Source organism: Schistocerca cancellata, chromosome 3 (genome assembly GCF_023864275.1).
Source record: "Schistocerca cancellata isolate TAMUIC-IGC-003103 chromosome 3, iqSchCanc2.1, whole genome shotgun sequence".
Taxonomy (NCBI): Eukaryota; Metazoa; Arthropoda; class Insecta; order Orthoptera; family Acrididae; genus Schistocerca; species Schistocerca cancellata.
In genome coordinates, this window is record NC_064628.1 from 91,641,074 (window position 1) to 91,658,003 (window position 16,930).

The window sequence follows — 16,930 nt, forward strand, 5'->3', positions numbered from 1 at the left end:
TATTGGACAGACTGCAGAACAACATAAAGCTCCGCAGTAAAAACCGAACACTGGTCGGGAAGCCGAAAGGGGTGTCGCCAACAATATAGGGACTCCCAACACCAAATGATGTTTTTGAGATTAGATTAAAACTGAAGAAACTGCAAAAAGATGGGAATTTAAGGAGATGGGACCTGGATAAACTGACTAAACCAGAGGTTGTACAGAATGTCAGGGAGAGCATAAGGGAACAATTGACAAGAATGGGGGAAAGAAATGTAGTAGAAGAAGAATGGGTAGCTCTGAGGGATGAAGTAGTGAAGGCAGCAGAGGATCAAGTAGGTAAAAAGACGAGGGCTAGTAGAAATCCTTGGGTAACAGAAGAAATATTGAATTTAATTGATAAAAGGAGAAAATATAAAAACGCAGTAAATGAAGCAGGCAAAAATGGATACAAACGTCTCAAAAATGAGATCGACATGAAGTGCAAAATGGCTAAGCAGGGATGGCTAGAAGACAAATGTAAGGATGTAGAGGCTTATCTCACTAGGCGTGAGATGGATACTGCCTACAGGAAAATTAGAGACCTGTGGAGAAAAGAGAACCACTTGTATGAATATCAAGAGCTCAGATGGAAACCCAGTTCTAAGCAAAGAAGGGAAAGCAGAAAGGTGGAAGGAGAATATAGAGGGTCTATACAAGGGCGATGTACTTGAGGACAATATTATGGAAATGGAAGAGGATGTAGATGAAGATGAAATGGGAGATACGATACCTCGTGAAGAGCTTGACAGAGCACTGAAAGACCTGAGTCGAAACAAGGCCCCGGGAGTAGACAACATTCCATTGCAACTACTGACGGCCTTGGGAGAGCCAGTCCTGACAAAACTCTACCACCTGGTGAGCAAGATGTATGAGACAGGCGAAATACCCTCAGACTTCAAGAAGAGTATAATAATTCCAATCCCAAAGAAAGCAGGTGTTGACAGATGTGAAAATTACCGAACTATCAGTTTAATAAGCCACGGCTGCAAAATACTAACACGAATTCTTTACAAACGAATGAAAAAACTGGTAGAAGCCGACGTCGGAGAAGATCAGTTTGGATTCCGTAGAAAAGTTGGAACACGTGAGGCAATACTGACCCTACGACTTAGCTTAGAAAATAGAATAGGGAAAGGAAACCTACGTTTCTAGTATTTGTAGAGTTAGAGAAACCTATTGACAATGTTGATTGGAATACTCTCTTTCAAATTGTAAAGGTGGCAGGGCTATAATACAGGGAGCGGAAGGCCATTTACAATTTGTACAGAAACCAGATTGCAGTTATAGGAGTTCGAATGGCATGAAAGGAAGCGGTTGGGAAGGGAGTGAGACAGGGTTGTAGCCTCTCCCCAATTTATTCAATCCGTATATTGAGCAAGCAGTAAGGGAAACTAAAGAAATATTCGGAATAGGTATCAAAATACATGGAGAAGAAATAAAAACTTTGAGGTTCGTCGATGACATTGTAACTCTGTCAGAGACAGCTAAGGACTTGGAAGAGCAGCTGAAAGGAATGGACAGTGTCTTGTAAGGAAGATATAAGATGAACATCAACAAAAGTAAAACGAGGATAATGGAATGTAGACGAATTAAGTCGGGTGATGTTGAGGGTATTAGATTAGGAAATGAGACACTTAAAGTAGTAAAGGAGTTTTGCTATCTGGGGAGCAAAATAACTGATGATGGTCGAAGTGGAGAGGATATAAAATGTAGACTTGCAATGGCAAGGAAAACGTTTCTGAAGAAGAGAAATTTGTTAACATAGAGTATAGATTTGTGTCAGGAAGTCGTTTCTGGAAGTATTTGTATGGAGTGTGGCCATGTATGGAAGTGAAACATGGACGATTAATAGTTTGGACAAGAAGAGAATAGAAGCTTTCGAAATGTGGTGGTACAGATGAATGCTGAAGATTAGATGGGTAGATCACATAACTAATGAGGAAGTTTTGAATAGGATTGGGGAGGAGAGGAGTTTGTGGCACAACTTGACTAGAAGAAGGGATCGGTTGGTAGGACATGTTCTGAGGCATCAAGGGATCACCAATTTAGTACCGGAGGGCAGCGTGGAGGGTAAAAATCGCAGAGGGAGACCAAGAGAGCAGGTTCAGAATGATATAGGTTGCAGTAGGTACTGGAAGATGAAGAAGCTTGCACAGGATAGAGTAGCATGGAGAGCTGCATCAAGCCAGTCTCAGGACTGAAGACCACAACAACAACATGAGGTTGGTGATGAAGATGAGAATGATGATGGTGGTGATAATGGCTACGACTGTAATGCGGAAATTAATATATCCCCCGACACTACGCAGGAAACTGAATACGAACAGTGCGCTGGTCTGACGGGCCCTGGCAGCGTCCGCCGGCCACGGAGTGGTGTCAGGTTGTGGACGGGTCCGCGGCGGCGGCGCTGCGGAGGCGCCGGCGTCGCGCGGCGCAGGCGTCGCCGAGCACCGGCGGGGGCAGCGCCGCGGCGCCGCCGCCTGTTTATAAGGGCTGCTGCGGCGGCCGCGCTGCTACACGGCGCGCGACCTCCAGTCCACAGCACAGCACAGCACAGCATGGCCCGCCGCCACAGGTCCTCCGCCCCCGCGCAGTCAGAGTCGGCCGCGCTGCTGCCCCTGCTGCTCATGCTGACCCTGCCGGCGCTGCTGTCCGTGGCCGGCGCCGCCCCCGCGCCCGCACCGCCCGCCGTCGACGCCATCAGCATCGAGTCCAGGGCCATCCGGCCGCCCATCCCCCAGCCGCCCGACTACCAGGACTACCAGTCCGCTGTCCGATACGACGAGTACCCCGTGAGTATTTCGCCACCTCCCTGTGTCTTTGGCGCTGATTCACTGCCATGGTTAACGGCGCATATTTTTGCCTAAATTCATTTCTGAAAAATTATTTTCTGGAATCTTTATCTTGTCAAATAACGATCCCCCCCCATAGAATGAGATTTTCACTTCGCAGCGAAGTGTGCGCTGATATGAAACTTCCTGGCAGATTAAAACTGTGTGCCGGACCGAGACTCGAACTCGGGACCTTCGCCTTTTGCGGGCTATCGCTCTACCAACGTTTTTTTTCTTTTTATCTCACTTTGTTCTGTTCTGTTCTGTTCGTTGTATATGTTCGGGGCGGACGTCTCATGACACCCGTTCAGGTGGTTCGTTGATCCGTTCACTCAGTTTTTTTTATTACAGAGGGTAGCTAACCATCTGACAGAACACGCTGAGATACCGTGCCGGCGCTGGCCAACTGAGCTACCCAAGCACGACTCACGCCCCGTCCTCACAGCTTTACTTCCGCCAGTACCTCGCCTGATACCTTCCAAACTTTAGCGAATCTCTCCTGCGAACCTTGCCCGTGAAAGACAAAGGTCCCGAGTTCCAGTCTCGGTCCGGCACACAGTTTCAATCTGCCAGGAAGTTTCAACGACCCCCCTAATTGTCGCTGTGGTGCAAACATGACAGTGGCCCATATGTTGTTGAAATGTCCTCTTTTAACCGCCCTCAGGCGTACTTTTAATCTCTTAGGTGATCTATCATCTCTTTTAGGTGACTTCCGGAAGGCGTTCGATACAGTTCCGCACTGTCGCCTGATAAAGTAAGAGCCTACGGAATATCAGAGCAGCTGTGTGGCTGGATTGAAGAGTTTCTAGCAAACAGATCACAGCATGTTGTTCTCAATGGAGAGACGTGTACAGACGTTAAAGTAACCTCTGGCGTGCCACAGGGGAGGGTTATGGGACCATTGCTATTCACAATATATATAAATGTCGTAGTGCGGTAGCGTTCTCGCTTCCGGCGCCCGGTTTCCCGAGTTCGATTCCCGGCAGGGTGAGGGATTTTCTCTGCCTCGTGATGACTGGATATTGTGTGATGTCCTTAGGTTAGTTAGGTTTAAGTAGTTCTAAGTTCTACGGGACTGATGACCATAGATGTTAACTCCCATAATGCTCAGAGCCATTTGGACCATTTTATAAATGACCTAGTAGATAGTGTCGGAAGTTCCATGCGGCTTTTCGCGGATGATGCTGTAGTATACAGAGAAGTTGCAGCATTAGAAAATTGTAGCGAAATGCAGGAAGATCTGCAGCGGATAAGCACTTGGTGCAGGGAGTGGCAACCGACCATTGAAATGGACAAATGTAATGTATTGCGAATACATAGAAAGAAAGATCCTTCATTGTATGATTATATGATAGCGGAACAAACACCGGTAGCAGTTACTTCTGTAAAATATCTGGGAGTATGCGTGCGGAACGATTTGAAGTGGAATGATCATATAAAATTAATTGTTGGTAAGGTGGGTACCAGGTTGAGATTCATTGGGAGAGTCCTTAGAAAATGTAGTCCATGAACAAAGGAGGTGGCTTACAAAACACTCGTTCGACCTATACTTGAGTATTGCTCATCAGGGTGGGATCCGTACCAGACTGGGTTGACGGAGAAGATCCAAAGAAGAGCGGCGCGTTTCGTCACAGGGTTATTTGGTAACCGTGATAGCGTTATGGAGATCTTTAACGAACTCGAGTGAGAGACTCTGCAAGAGAGGCGCTCTGCATCGCGGTGTAGGTTGCTGTCCAGGTTTCGAGAGGGTGCCTTTCTGGATGAGGTATCGAATATATTGCTTCCCCCTACTTATACCTCCCGAGGAGATCGCGAACGTAAAATTAGAGAGATTCGAGCGCGTACGGAGGCTTTTCGGCAGTCGTTTTTCCCGCGAACCATACGCGACTGGAACAGGAAAGGGAGGTAATGACAGTGGCACGTATTGTGTCCTCCGCCACACACCGTTGGGTGCCTTGCGGAGTATAAATGTAGATGTAGATGTAGATGTCTCTATGGTAGATCGGGTTTTAAGTTTTATTCGCGCACGCGGCTTTTATAGATCCATCTAATTTTATGGCGTCGCCCTCTTTTGTGGTGTATATTTTACTTAGTTTTGTGTTGTAATTCGACTCCACCCTAATCTTTTAGGGTGGAGGTTTTAACGTGTTGCAGAGTGGCTGGCTCATCCTTTTATTTTCGTGACTAGCCAGCCAAGGTGCTTTGCTGTACAGTTATAATTCTTTCTGCATCTCTTCTGTATGCTGTTTTTGTCGCTGTGCCCCATTTTCCATGTTGCCTTACCGTTGACCTTGGGGCTTTTCTTCCCCCGAAATCTCTCTCTTTTTTTTTTTATTTTAGTACTCAGCCTGAGTGGTGGATGGTTTAAATCTTTGTCCATTTATGCAACAAGGGACCGATGACCTTTGTAGTTTGGTCCCTTAAATCTTTCAACCAAACCAACCAACCAACCAACTACCGGTTTCGGTACCAAGTACATCATCAGGTCACCCTAGGCGTGCACTCACCAAGATCACTTTCTAAGTATGTATGTCGTACAGAGCGTCCGGAAATTCCCGCTCCTAACGAGACATTTAGAGGGCAGTAACATTTTCAGTAGAAAGCCTTGTTCGTAAATAAACGGTTTACCTTCTACGACGGTTTCACTTCAGACATCGAGTAAAACAGAAGTGATTTCAGGCGTTCCCCAAGGTAGTGTTATAGGCCCTTTGCTTGGGAGACAATTTGAGCAGCCGTCTTCAGTTGTTTGTAGATGACGCTGTCGTTTATCGACTAATAAAGGCGGTGGCCGAGCGCTTCCAGGCGCTTCAGTCCGGAACCGAGCGACTGCTACGGTCGCCGGTTCGAATCCTGCCTCGGGCATGGATGTGTGTGATGTCCTTAGGTTAGTTATGTTTAAGTAGTTCTAAGTTCTAGGGGACTGATGATCTCAGATGTTGAGTCCCATAGTGCTCAGAGCCATTTGAGCCATTTGAGAGCTAGTACGGAAAGATAGGTGTTCATTCTTTCCGCGCGCTATACAAGATTGGAATAATAGAGAATTGTGAAGTTAGTTCGATGAACCCTCTGCCAGGCACTTAGATGTGATTTGCAGAGTATCCATGTAGATGTAGATGTAGATATTTAACTCATCCACTTCTGCTGAGGGAAAGGGAAAAGTTGCTTGTCCTGGTATGCAAAGGATGGGCAGGGTGGCGTGTACAAAGACAGACGATTACCTGATGTCACTTCACGTCTGCCTTGCTGCGATCGAGTGAGGTGGCGCAGTTGTTAGCAAACTGGACTCGCATTCGGGAGGACGACGGTTCGATCCCGCGTCCGGCCATTATGATTTAGGTTTTCCGCGATTTCCATAAATCGCTCCAGGCAAATGCCGGGGTGGTTCCCTTTGAAAGGGCATGGCCGACTTCCTTCCCCGTCCCTCCCTTATCCCATGAGACCGATGACCTCGCAGTTTGGTCTCCTCCCCCAAACAACCCAACCCAACCCCTTCTGCGAGACTGCTGTAGAGACAGAGGAAGATCTGCTGGCACGAGTTCTGGCCGCTGCACTAGAAACTGAAGACACCAGCTGAGATGGATTGTTTCAACCGGAACATGCTCCGTAGGTACAATGTCTGTAACAACGTTAGTGGTTGCCACATCAAGCCACTGTCGTCATGCATCCGTATTGTTCGGTGCGCACAGTATGCTGGTTTTTCTTTGTTTTGGAATAATGTAGACACTTCATGTTTAAGTGTTAATACAAACAGATTTGCTTAAATGATAAATGGATGTTTCGTTACGCTTCCTTAACAATTGTTCAAATGGCTCAAATGGCTCTGAGCACTATGGAACTTCACTTCTGACGTCATCAGTCCCCTAGAACTACTTAAAACTAACTAACCTAAGGACATCACACACATTCATGCCCGAGGCAGGACTCGAACCTGCTACCGTAGCGGTCTCGCGGTTCCAGAATGTAGCGCCTAGAACCGCTCGGCCACAACGGCCGGCTTAATAATTATGCTGCGTCATGTGTAATTCAGTCCCTCAAGCATAAGTGAGTAAGTTAAACATCTCAACCGAAACCGCCGTAGAATGGAAACGGTGCGTTTGCAGACAAGATTTCCTATTCAGGATACTACGGACTCACACCAGAAGTTCGTAACGGGAGTTTCCGAAAACTCTGCACACAAACATAACTGACTCATTCTGAATAGCCGCCGCAGTCTCGATAAGTTCTAAAAAAATATATATATCGTTTCCAGCAGGCTATTGCTTTAAAATCGAAATTTACATATAAGGACATTATATGTTTAGTAATCAAAAACACTGCTGTAGTCAAAGACTTTTTATTACGATGCTATTTTTTGGAGCTATAGGCTTATTTCGCCTCTATTGTCATTATCAAGCTATCTGCAAAGCTATGGAGATATTAGCGCATATACCTGTGTCTATTTGTAACTAATAACAATTTTGTATACAGCGTGTCTCTCCTAAGAGTCGTCGGGAGCTTTTTCTCTGGTGTTTCGGCGGATATCTGCAATTTCGTTTTTGCTGTGAGTAGCTGGAGTCATCCCGAACAAATACAGCTCATCACGTCATTTATGCGACAACCACCGTCGACTTGTTTCCCGTTGCAAACAAATTGAGCTTTAAAGCGGAATTTTACATGTTCATTCGTTAGAGCGGTTTCAGATTAGTTTAGTGCTAAATTTGCTGGCCACACTGGAATGATCTGGAACTGTGCGAAATTCGAAACGGAACTGTGCGAAATTCGCAACTAATCTGTGGTCACTCTATCTTGTCGAAAAGAGACATTTTAAGAAATGTGACTTTGCTAGAGTTTAAGCGATACTTGTGACTTGTTGCTATTCTATATTTAGATTACAATCCTTATAATTCTAGTACAGCTATGTTTCTCAAAACTGTTCTCGAGAAGAAAGCGTTACTCCTGGCCTGCTTTGAGCTTCACACAGTTCCAAATTTTTGCATGACGCTTTACAGAAGTGGCGAAACTATAACTAGCTGTCTGTCTATTTGTGTATATCTATGTGGTGTCGTGTATATGCTATATACGAAATGTGCATAGAATGCGGCGTTTGTTATATACAATTTACGAAGAAGACGTTTCTGTATCTTTTGAGTACCTGAGCATGAGTAAACTTTGAAACTAACTAGTAATGCTTAATGGAGTACGATGTTAACAGAACAGCGTGGTAGGAACGGTGACATTCTTCGAACTTTGGATAAATTTTTTTCCGTTTTCTGATGTATGATGTATTTGTATTTTCAAGTTTTCGACGACTTTCTCCGAAGGTATGGTAAGTAGTTAAGTATTGTGCTAATAGGTGGTATAGCACTTTGAAATTCAGTAGTTCAAATTATTTTTATTTCACTAGTTGATGTATTAACTGGAAATATTAGGACCATCTCTCTCTCCCATGTAGCTGGCGTTCTACATATTTTACATTATATTCATCACGACAAATGTGTTATTAGTTATATTCAGTATAGACTCCAACTGGAAATTACTATGATATAAATAATGCAGAAAAAATCAGAATTTATATTCGTTCATGACAAATATACGAAAGAAGTTAACGCAGGTACATTTGTGCTATGGGTACTAGCAGTAGTGGGTGCGAGACAAGGAGTGGGTGGGTGAGGGAGGGAAAGAGAAACACAATAAAAACGAGGAATGGAGAAAGGGAAGAAGAAAGTGACGTGACTGCGAAATGAAAAGGGAAAGAAGCGTAGCTGGCAGAAGATGGGAGCATTTGCTTCACTGTTTGACAGGGGAAAACTCGTCATATACGTCACTTCCGGTAAAGTGTTTTGAGGGTGACAGAAGAAAGTGTTTCAACTTTTTCTCTAACGCAACAGTGTATGGAATTCCGCATAGAGTACACAATAGTCTGTTATGGAAGCGGAAAGCAGAAACAGAGGAGTTGTTTAAGTATGTTTCTCTTTTTGATGGATGGACACGGCTAGTAAACTAGATAAGTCAGTAAGTGAGATCTTGTGCTTCGATTACGATGAGATGACAAAGATTTGATCTTCTATACGAGGAACTGTGGCGCTGGTCACGTAACTTCCATTCGCTGCCAGCGACTATGCCGATGGAGGAACATTAGTAGCGATGCTGATTATGTTAGATAACTCAGATTATTTTTCTGTAGCCCTTCGGCATAGAGCGCCAGTTTTCATGCATTACTGAAGGTATAGCTGCTGTTTCAGTTAAAGTAATTGTTCCAAATTCTGATCCCATCTGCTTCTTTGGTGACTGAATCCCACTAGGGAGATGTATGCTATTAGATTCTCATTTCACCCAATACAGTTACATGGGAGGCTGTGATTGGCAACAGAAGATTTGTCAAAATCACAACATTTAATGCGGGTGGGCGTTCTGTGTGGAGTTTTGAAATCGTAATACGGTGTGACCAATGGGCCTGCTACCGCATTCACAAGAGATGTGGAAGTTCCTCAACATATCCGTGGAATAGGTTGGTTAGTTGCAAGCGAAATACCGTAAGTACCATACCGCCTATTAGTATGACAGATAACCTTTGATGATGAAGATGATAGAGAAGGTCACTGTAAATTTGATACAAACAAAAGTGATGGCGCAAGGTAAACGAGAAAGGTCTACCCAAGAACGTAGCCGTGAAAAACTACGCTCTCGTGCAGTCATAGTTATCTGATTTCGTTCTCCTTCGTACTGTCGAAGCCTTCTGTAACAGAAAATTCTCAGGATTCATCCAGATGGTGAATCGTGCTACTATTCCTTACATACCTCTCTACAAAAATTAATCGATATAACGGAATCTTACGCCAAGCTGCAAGCTAATCACGTAACACTGACATAACAAATCCATAGTTTCTCATTTATGGAACTAACTCTCAAAGACTACATTAAAACGCGCTGCGTCTCATGGGTAATTCTAGTACAGAATCGGAAAATTTTACAAATTGTGGGGCAATCGCTTCTATTTTAATTCCTGTTTCGTATGGTGGTGTTACTGTATATCTTTGGAAGTTTGTGCGTTACAGATGTTAAGTAAGTTTATAACACGTACAGCACAGTATTGCAAATTAAAAATGATTTACGAAATGTTGGACTGAAAGAAAATGAAAATTGAGCAAGAAAATTTAGCTAGGCTTGAAGCTTATTAATAGATAAGATTTTTTTCTTTCAATTTTCAGGAACACAGTTGACAGACGCTAAAATGTGGATTTTCGTAGATTACCCCGTTGTATCGCGTTATATTTGACCATAACCCAGAAAAGCATCTAGAGTATCTGTTAAAATGAGAAATAATATTTTAAAATGTTTGCTGTTTTAATATTATTAAAATTTATAATGTAGAGATAAATTTCGATAAAAGTAAGTCGAACAGGCAAAAATATTAATATAATACCAGTAGATCTAATATATCTCAATCAGTTTGACATTATAGGAAAGTTCTACATAGCCAGCTAAGTCACTGGTTACGCTTAGTAATGTGTAAATGTTCGACATCGTGTACTCTGCTGAAAGTAACTAACAAAGCGGAGGAAAGAAGGAAAGGCTGTGAAGAGATAACTGAAAAAACTGCTATCCCCCTTTTGTGAAAAGTGTAATTTTTAAGAATAACTAAATGGTACATCAATTTTAGCATTGGAATGAGGGTCAGGGAACTGAACCACTGTGTAATTACCGATTTTACCTACTTATATCAATACATAATTTAAGTTCTAAAAGTTGGGCTTCTGACGAGCGAGCATCCTTTGATTTTTCCCACAGTCAGAAACCTCGCTTATAAAAATGAATTCTGAATGGCTGTGTCTGATCGGTAAAGTGACATGATTTCAGCGAAAAGTGACAGTATTACATTTATAGTGAATGTTTTAACGCAGCCTTGGACAAAATCAGAAAAAAAATCAACTGTTTACTGTTTTAACGTTACTAAAATGTAGAACTCAAAAGTAAATTTCGATAAGGGGAGCGGAACAGATTCCAGTAGTAACTTTGGTTTCTTCTTGTCTAGTTTCGGGATAACTCTTGAGATATGAATTTATCTATATACCTTATTAAGTGAAAAAAGAGAGGCGTAGATAATTTTCGATCAACCTTCAGTAGCGGTCCTCTTGGGTACTTGTCCGTTATACGCATTTCTGCTCCACCCGCATTACCACCACGATGAGTGATTTCCCTAAACTGCTTCAGGCAAATGCCGGGGTGGTTCCTTTGAAGGGGCACGACCGACTACCTTCCGCATCCTTCCCTAATCGGATGGGACCCAAGACCTTGCTGTTTGATCTGTTCCCCCAAATCAACCAAACAACGAACCACCACGAAGAGACCGAATTTGTAATTTAACAGCCAGACATAACAGCCACTGCGAATAATTCTCATCTTCTAGGCCTGATAATGGATTATCTTGCACTCCTTAGGAATTACGCATGCAAATCTATAGGTGTACTGACGTCAACTGCATTCGAATCACCAAACAGTACCTTAATATTATGTTTAATCGAGATAGTTCGTGGTAATACTTCGGAAAATACAAATTTATTTAAATGAATAAAAGATTATTGCTAACAGTGAGAAATTACTAATGGCACGTCAGAAAAATACAGGAAAGAACATCCAGTCATAAATTATGATAAATGGTCAGTGTTTCCGATCGCTGTAAAAGCACATTTCGACAATCCGATATTGGTAAATCATTTTCTGTTTGCTGAAGTTCACGTTCTCGAGACAGAGAGATGTTTCTTGGGATTGAATAATGAAATCTTTTTCATAAACAGACAATTTTGCCACTCTGTGTAGTATACTGCCAGTGGAATTGGTTTTAGAGGACTCTTGTTTTGAGAGGCAGTGGTACGTATCGGAGCAGTAACGAATGTGTAATTGTACCAGTAGAAAGTCGATTTGAAAACGCACGAGTGTGAATTATCTTTTATTACTAGAAAGTCTTCATAGTATTTAAAAGTTCATACGTTTTGTCGTTCCATACACATCGTGCATCCAAACCAACATATCCATAAGTAAAATTTAAGATCCAGAATGAGATTTTCACTTTGCAGCGGAGTGTGCGCTGATATGAAACTTCATGGCAGATTAAAACTGTGCGCCCGACCGAGACTCGAAGTCGGAACCTTTGCCTTTCGCGGGCAAGTGCTCTACCATCTGAGCTACCGAAGCACGACTCACGCCCTGTACTCCCAGCTTTACTTCTGCCAGTACCTCAGGCTGTGGCTAAGCCATGTCTCCGCAATATCCTTCCTTTCAGGAGTGCTAGTTCTGCAAGGTTCGCAGGAGAGCTTCTGTAAAGTTTGGAAGGTAGGAGACGAGGTACTGGCAGAAGTAAAGCTGTGAGTACCGCGCGTGAGTCGTGCTTCGGTAGCTCAGATGGTAGGAGCGCCGTGGTCCCGTGGTTAGCGTGAGCAGCTGCGGAACAAGAGGTCCTAGGTTCAAGTCTTCCCTCGAGTGAAAAATTTATCCGGCACGGTAGCTCAGCGTGTTCGGTCAGAGGGCTAGCTCCCTCTGTAATAAAAAAAAACTGAGTTAATCGATCAACAACAAACTTAAACGGATGTCTTACGACGTCCGCCCCGAGCAGACGCAACGAACAAAATCGAACAAAATGAGATAAAAAAAAGTCCCGAGTTCGAGTCTCGGTCGGGCACACAGTTTTAATCTGCCAGGAAGTTTCAAAATTTAAGATATTTCTTTGTTGAAGATTCTTCATGGACATTCTTAGTACATGATATGTTTTACGATATAAATGAAAGTCCATAACACTGATTCACATAGAATGAGAATTGCAGAGTAACCATAATTGAAAGAAGCATTTTATATCATTGTTGACAACCATGTGTGCAGATGTGATAAAACTCGCCCGTAAGACGTAACATTGATAAGAAAGGTAAAATTAATAAATGGAATATATGTTATATTCAAGCATTGGAGGGTTAAGCTACTGCGTAAGGCTGTATTACAGCATGTGTACATTTATGCTGTATATGTGAGTCGTAAGGTTTCAACATACAGTCATGTTCTTAAAACCAGACACAATTCTCGATTTTCTGCGCGTTTGAGAAAGTAAGTATTTCAACAAGACAGTTTTTGTTCCCATTTACCATACAGAACAACGCGTTTCATGGTATTTATTTATTTTCTTTGTCATTATTGCATAACTGTGAAGTCGGCTAGAGAGCAGCAACCGGTATCATTCGTGATAATTTAATGGTAACTGTTTCTTTTCGATTGCCTCTTCTTCAGAAATAATTATATAAACTATACATAAAGTTTTAATAATGGACTACAATGGATTACAAGCACAGCTTCCGCTTGCTACTCCCAAAAACAAACTTTGGTGCAGAGTCTTAATTTCTGTAATTCATTGAGTAACGTACTGCGGCTCCACTTCAGTAAGTGTGCTTAACACATAATCCATATTCTAATAGTGATCTGACAACTGATACTTTTATTATCATAACTAACTGACCTGTCAACATTATAGTATCGGAATTCTGCTGTCAACAAACGTGTTGCGAGTCAGATTCACATTCAGAAAAATGTCTTCCAGAATCTTTAGAAATTCAAAAATTAAGTGAACACAAAAACAAATATGAAACTTGAGATAACTATAGCTTTACCTACATTGTTGTATACAACTGAAAGTTCTGTGATCACGAAAATAAAACATAGAAACGCGTAGAAATATTTGAATTCAGATTTCTGAACAAACCTAGATTGACAGACGACTAGAGATATTCGAGGACAACTGCATTTGAAATCTTATTTATTTATTTATTTTTTTTTTTTTTTTGGTCATCAGTCTACTGACTGGTTTGATGTGGCCCGCCACGAATTCCTTTCCTGTGCTAACCTCTTCATCTCAGAGTAGCACTTGCAACCTACGTCCTCAATTATTTGCTTGACGTATTCCAATCTCTGTCTTCCTCTACAGTTTTTGCTCTCTACAGCTCCCTCTAGTACCATGGAAGTCATTGCCTCATGTCTTACCAGATGTCCTATCATCCTGTCCCTTCTCCTTATTAGTGTTTTCCACATATTCCTTTCCTCTCCGATTCTGCGTAGAACCTCCTCATTCCTTACCTTATCAGTCCACCTAATTTCCAACATTCGTCTATAGCACCACATCTCAAATGCTTCGATTCTCTTCTGTTCCGGTTTTCCCACAGTCCATGTTTCAGTACCATATAATGCTGTACTCCAGGCGTACATCCTCAGAAATTTCTTCCTCAAATTAAGGCCGGTATTTGATATTAGTAGACTTCTCTTGGCCAGAAATGCCTTTTTTGCCATAGAGAGTCTGCTTTTGATGTCCTCCTTGCTCCGTCCGTCATTGGTTATTTTACTGCCTAGGTAGGAGAATTCCTTAACTTCATTGACTTCGTGACCATCAATCCTGATGTTAAGTTTCTCGCTGTTCTCATTTCTGCTACTTCTCATTACCTTCGTCTTTCTCCGATTTACTCTCAAACCATACTGTGTACTCATTAGACTGTTCATTCCGTTCGGCAGATCATTTAATTCTTCTTCACTTTCACTCAGGATAGCAATGCATCAGCGAATCGTATCATTGATATCCTTTCACCTTGTATTTTAATTCCACTCCTGAACCTTTCTTTTATTTCCATCATTGCTTCCTCGATGTACAGATTGAAGAGTAGGGGCGAAAGACTACAACCTTGCCTTACACCCTTCTTAATACGAGCACTTCGTTCTTGATCGTCCACTCTTATTATTCCCTCTTGGTTGTTGTACATATTGTATATGACCCGTCTCTCCCTATAGCTTACCCCTACTTTTTTCAGAATCTCGAACAGCTTGCACCATTTCATATTGTCCAACGCTTTTTAATCTTATTAAAAATTACAAAGGAACACACGCAGTTCATGCAGGAGGTAAGAAATTTGATAGATCACCATTGTAGGACTACCTTACACTGAATGTGATAGCAGTTGATAGTGCAAACTGTGGATTCACTGGAGTCACTTTAACAATTTCCCCTCCGTATTTGATATAGAAAGCGTTACTCTTACTTTTCATGTTTTCTTTAATTTTTTCTTTCTGACAAATACGGAATGGTTGTGATATTAAATTATTCTGTCTTTAATACGGGTTAATGAGAATAAGGTGTACACATTCTTGTGTGAGTTTCGTTAAAGGTTAATGGAAACTAAGGCGGAGAGTATATTCAGCACTCCAGGGCGATTTTCGATTAATAAAAGGCATTCTCTGACGGAGCCAAGTTTCGATTAATAGAAGGTATTCCCGACGAAGCTGCGCTGGTCTATGAATCTCGTGAAAGAGGGAGAAGCCCGTGAAGCTCGTCTTTGGAAGTTAACTTCTTACGGAAAATGAAGGGTGATTATATTCCAGTCTCGGCTTCGTCGGCAGCACACGGCGCCAGGTTTCCGTCAGTGCGAGACACTTGCCTTCGGTCTGCATCAGAATGTGATGCACTGTCAAAATCGGTCATCGAAACGCGATGTGTGACATTCAGTTTGACAGGTATTCACAGAATCTCGTGAACAGTTCACAAATGCTCTGAAAAGAAGAACCGTCAGAATGAAGGTGGAGCAATGCCGATGTTCTAGATTATAGTTTTTATGTACCACTCTCGCGATCAAAGACTGATATAAATATAAGTATTACAATTTAAGGTTCATAAGTTCATTGTTAATTTATCTGAGCGTGGAATACAATAAAGAGCTGGAAACTAGTGACTGCAACAATGAACTAAAACTAATACGAGATGATCTTGTCGATTAAAAATGACTGCAGAGATGTGCATCTTGTTATGTCCATATGAATACATGAAACGAGTGTTTTTATTGTGACGAATAATTTTATTTGAGTTGAACAGGATACAAACACCAATCAGTCATACAGTCCTCCATTAGCTATGGCTTTCTTTGACCACAATAAGTTTGGCTCTGCGCACTATGGGACTTAACTTCTGAGGTCATCAGTCCCCTAGAACTTAAAACTACTTAAACCTAACTAACCTAAGGACAGCACACACATCCGTGCCCGAGGCAGGATTCGAACCAGCGACCGTAGCGGTCGCACGGTTCCAGACTGTAGCGCCTAGAACCGATCGGCCACAACGGCCGGCGCCACAATAACTTTTTTAAAGAAATACTAGCTTGAAGCTAAAGAAGCTGTCCATTCCAGTTTTGAAATCAATGTAATCAACACGCTCACAAAAAACCGTTAAATTAAAAATGGCAGTTGGCGACAGTCTGACAACTAAATTAATAGAATACTGATCGCTTGGTGCTTTCGTCATGTTAATCTATGTGAGCGCAAGGAGTCGGAACTACTGACAATAAATCACAGTCGTTATGGTTACGTTAGCGAAAAGTAATCAGTCCCTATTCCTGCAGCCGGCCGCTGTGGCCGAGCGGTTCTAGGCGCTTCAGTCTGGAACCGCACGACCGCTACGGTCGCAGGTTCGAATCCTGCCTCGGGCAAGGAAGTGTGTGATGTCCTTAGGTTAGTTAGGTTAAAGTAGTTCTAAGTTCTAGGGGACTGATGACCTCAGCTGTTAAGGCCCATAGTGCTCAGAGCCATTCTTCCTGCAGCCACACCCATACTCTGCAAAAACCACTCTGAAGAGCTTGGTAGAGGGCACTTCGCATTGTACCGTCTACCAATCCTATCACGCTTAAAATTTATTTAGCATATATTTGAAAAATGCAAAGTAAAAAAGGTTTTCGTTTGTGATAAATAATACACTTTCACTACCAACAAAATCTTAAGCTGACCGATGTTGAAAATCGGTGAAGTGGAACTCATGTGTCCCATGAACCTAACTAGATCTATGTTTTCAAGTGAGCCTAGGTTTTCAGATTTAAATTTTTAATTTTAGAATGCATTTATCAGGATGGCAATAGTGGGAAAATGATAAGAATTCACCATCAAAAACGGCTAGTATCCTGACAGTTAAAAAACATAAAATATACCACACACGTTTTCAACATACTGCACTACTGGCCATTAAAATTAATACACCACGAAGATGACGTGCTTCAGACGCGAAATTTAACAGACATGAAAAAGATCCTGTG

The 16,930-nt window shown here is 42.3% G+C and overlaps 1 protein-coding gene across 1 annotated transcript in view; it reads left to right on the forward strand.

Moving 5' to 3' along the window:
* The first annotated feature begins 2,559 nt into the window (after positions 1-2,559).
* LOC126176044 (uncharacterized) overlaps positions 2,560-16,930 on the forward strand; it is a 291,682-nt gene continuing 277,311 nt past the window's right edge. Inside the window, exon 1 of the mRNA XM_049923176.1 lies at positions 2,560-2,816. Within this exon, the coding sequence (XP_049779133.1) occupies positions 2,583-2,816 (234 nt within the window). The 5' untranslated portion in view covers positions 2,560-2,582. The remainder of the gene's footprint in view (positions 2,817-16,930) is intronic.